General features: G+C 40.2%; 1 protein-coding gene across 1 annotated transcript in view; it reads left to right on the top strand.

Moving 5' to 3' along the window:
* Window positions 1-1,611: 1,611 nt before the first annotated feature.
* The window catches only part of LOAG_17605 (hypothetical protein), a gene marked incomplete at both ends in the record, with an annotated part of 4,034 nt that continues 1,454 nt past the window's right edge, over window positions 1,612-4,191 (top strand). Inside the window, 3 exons of the mRNA XM_020450264.1 lie at window positions 1,612-2,817; window positions 3,024-3,510; window positions 3,765-4,045. Coding sequence (XP_020306086.1) covers window positions 1,612-2,817; window positions 3,024-3,510; window positions 3,765-4,045 — 1,974 coding nt within the window. The remainder of the gene's footprint in view (window positions 2,818-3,023; window positions 3,511-3,764; window positions 4,046-4,191) is intronic.

Genomic DNA, 4,191 nt, shown 5'->3' on the forward strand with positions numbered 1-4,191 from the left:
GTGAACAACATTTGTCCTCTTTTGTCTCCTCTGCTTGCATGCCAAACGCTTAGATATATGACCTGAAGACATCAAATTGAGAAATAAGAAATACAATTTCGAAATTCAAATTATGGTACAGAAGTCCGCTTCAGGACAAAAGAATTTATCTGAGATCAGAATGCTATAGAAGAACTGATATAGTAACCTTCATATTTGCAGGACTTCAAAGTGTTAATTACCCATATAAACTATGATTATCGATTTGATATTATTTACGAACAATTAATATCTTCCATTTCACCCTTTCAACCATCGAATATGCAAATTCGTGGATCAGAGCAGTGGTAATGTTTGACCCGATGTTATTCAAAGGATTCTATTATCGATTAATACCGCTTATCATTTGGCGGCGATAAATGATGAAAAGAAAATTTAACCTTACGTTTATATATTTTTACGAATTTCTACACCTTAACATCATGGGGAATGCGTGGGGAGACTGAGAGAGAGAGAGAGGCAAAAAAAAGGGAAGAGAGCGGAGAAAGACACTCAGCGATTCTTTGCATGATACGAGGATTCCTTCCATAGTGAGGGGAAGAGTTATGGCGTTATAGTTAATTGGTGGACATCAGGTCAAATTTGTCTAGTGGTCACTACGCCAATGCAACAGCTATACGGTAAGCGAACTACACTGCAACTAAGAGAGGATAGAAATAATAATTATTACGTCAGCTAATGCAGAGGAAATTTCCTGCCCGACGCTTTTGCTCTCTCTTTTTGTGCTACCTAAAATTTCCTCTCTCTCTGTCTTGCCCGAAATATTCCCTCTTTTCTCTGATAATTATCCCTTCCATCCGTGCTTTACCATCCCATTCTTCTCATTCTGAAGGAAAAGTTTTATTGCACATATTTTTGTAAATTGAATAAATGTTCATTAAAATGAAGCATAAAGCTTAAATCTACTTTCTACTTTCTCATTGGTGTTGAAGGGAGAATGGTTGTAGCCACTCCTGCGGGAAAAAAAAAATGCAAATAGACTCGACAATCTGATCTTCGAACTGCCCAACTTGCAATGTTTCAATGAATCGTTTAAAATTACAGTAAGTGAAGTCTGGTGATTTGAGAATTCCAACCGGAAGTCTACAAAGTATAGTTCCCGACAAAAGGGGATTGCTTTTCCCTTGAATGTCCATTTATCTTGTCCATTTAACCTTTGCTTCTCCCTCGCATTGCTGACTGTCAAAGATGCGAAATAATAGCAAGGATTGCCTCTGCGTCTATGTTGTTTACAGGTATTTTTCCATAATGTACCTACCATGAGGTCAAGTTCACCGATCACATCATATTACGTCACATCTTAACCACGCCACCTCGGTGGATCACCTCTAACTCTTCAGTGCAATGACTTGCAGCGACCCATACATCGCTTCTAGCTGCTACCATTATCCTTAGACAATTCCATTTTTCATTTTCTTCCCGGTGCATGCACTGTTTTGATAGAGGAATCCCGGTTACAATTTGAGATATCCTGGGCTGTACCTCAGAATATCCCGCCTAGCTTTATTCCAAAATTTATTGAAACAATTGGCTTGAAACAATCTCAAGCCTGATTGTGGGAGAAGAAAAAAGATGTCACGACGACACATTTCAAGAACAAGTCCAAATGAAGAGGAGCAGAGTTCGAGTTCATTTCGTATTCCTGAACCAACTACTACTTGTTCAACGGTTAACACGACGATATGTACTGGATTCACACCAATCAGCAATTCCGTCCCACCAGGTTTAAACATCCGGAACAATCGTGGCGCCTTTGCGTTCATTAATGATACAAACAACTGTGCACCTAACAATAACAATAATGATAATCGGAATTTTTTGTTCCCAACCGATCGCTTCAATCCATCACTTTTGCAACCAAATATTTCACCTTACGCCAATATCATCAGTAATGACCCACGTCTTCACTCCGCCTCGGCGATTTTATCAAGTCCTCTTCGACAACACAACTCAATGGGTATCAATGCGAATGGGACAATATTTGATCGGTTCTTACAACCTTTTCCAGCCCCACAAGGAACCAGTGCGATGAATTCGTCATCAGTTCCTATGATCAGTGTGGCTTCTGTCACTCCAACTATTCCGACAGCAGGACACACATCATTACTTCCGATGGCTGCAGCCAACAATGCAGGGCTGTCAGCGTCATCTTTTATTCCACCACCATTAGTAAATGACCAATCGCCATACAGGTATTTGCTATCATTTGAACAACAAGCCAAAATAGCGCACGAAGCAGCGATGCATTACGCAAATTTAACGGAACATCTAATGGAACATGCGAGGAATGCAGCGGCTGCCGAAAATATGCCATTACCACCGTTACCACAAGCGGTCGTTTCGATGGTTCAGAAATACGACCAACAGAAGGAGTCGATACAGAATCTTCAACAACAAAAACAAGAGGATGAAAGGAAGAATCTGCATCCAACCTATCTAACGCTTGGCAACATGGTTCCATTTACGCATTCGGATACAATCACAAATCGCAATACTTTCGACCAGCAACAAAGCCCTTCCGGATTGCTTAAGCAGAAACGATCATCCCCATTCACTTCAGCATTGTCTGAACCAGTAGTGAAAACTCGACATGCAGATAATATATCTAATACTGACACTTCTCGTTCCGAAAGTGATTCATCAAACAAAACAGCAGCCGAAATACTACCGGTCCTATCGCCACATCCGTATTGCGCTGCACCGACGGAAAACAACTATGAGCAACAGCACAATGAAGTGGAAATGAATGAAAGCGGAAGAAAGAACACCGCTGAGATGGTAACAATTTGTTCATTTCAAATCTTTGCATTCTTATTAATTGCTAGAACTGATGGCACTACAAATGCACACAGATTGATTATTTTGAAAATTCGAAGCTTCGATCTTTCTAATATTGTTATTCCGAAGTTTCACGAACAGTATACTGTGGAATAGTTATGTTGTTTTTCATTTTCATTACCCATTATAAGGCAAATTTTTTTCAGATCAGTCAGCCAATAATTACACCGCTGAGAACAATCCAAGAACGATTCAATAAGTTGAATCCCAAATGCGGAACAAAGACGAATGATTCATCTGGTGTTACTCATTTATCGCTCACTTCGTCAGACAGATCTACCTCGGAAAGAACTCATCCAATGTCTAAGAATACATCAAGGAATGATAGCATAAATGCTGATGCGACGAGTACGTTATCACAGCTCCATTTAGATTCCGGAATCTCAATGAGCCTGAATTCGACGAATAAACGGGAACAGATATCACTTGATAAGCCATCCTGGTCTACTTCATTTACCGTAAGCAATATTCTAGTAGGAAATGAAGGAAGAGACGGAATAGATGTGTTGAAGCATGTAACGGAACCAACAGCTATGATGTTGAATCAAACGAGAGCATCAAGTCCGCGGGCAACAACAAAAGTGCCGGTAATGCCAGCCCAAAACGTATTACCGTATCCAGTTTCACAACAGAGTACGTGCAATTTTCATATTCATTGATAGGAGAATCGGAAACAGAGCTCATGTTTCTGCACAATCTTCTAGAAATTCATAAGAGAATTTAGGAAAAGAGGGGAAAGCAGATATTTCTTAATATCAGTCAAAGTTGGCATACTTACTGATCTACCCGACAGTATTACCCGGAAGGCTTTTAAAATGTCTCGAATCTTCTTGTTTCCAACCAGTCACTCTCTAACTGCTTAATTTTAACTTTCAGAATCGTTTCAGCTATCCAAAATTGCATAAATCATATGGTACAAACACCGGGACCTTCAACTATTCCTGCATCCTTCAAAAGTTTGCCAGGATATACCATAACGACGAGCGGGATATTGATCACACCAGATGGACGACCACTCCCATCTGCAGTCTATAATTGTTTCGGTATACCAAGGCAAGCATTAGCTTCGCTGGATTCAAATCAGGAAGAGGACGATCGTTTATGCGCAGTGTGCGGTGATAAAGCCTCAGGGAACCATTACAGTGTACCGAGTTGCGAAGGATGCAAAGTATGCATTACACGTTTGTTGCGTGGTTCAATTAGTAAGACGTAGAATGACGAAAGTTTCGGACTTCTTTTTAAGTCTGTCTCGAGCTTTTGAAGAAATTCCGGAATGTTATGCAAAGCCGTATTTCAAATACGTTGAACCATATC

Source organism: Loa loa (assembly GCF_000183805.2).
Source record: "Loa loa unplaced genomic scaffold supercont3.101, whole genome shotgun sequence".
Lineage (NCBI taxonomy): Eukaryota > Metazoa > Nematoda > Chromadorea > Rhabditida > Onchocercidae > Loa > Loa loa.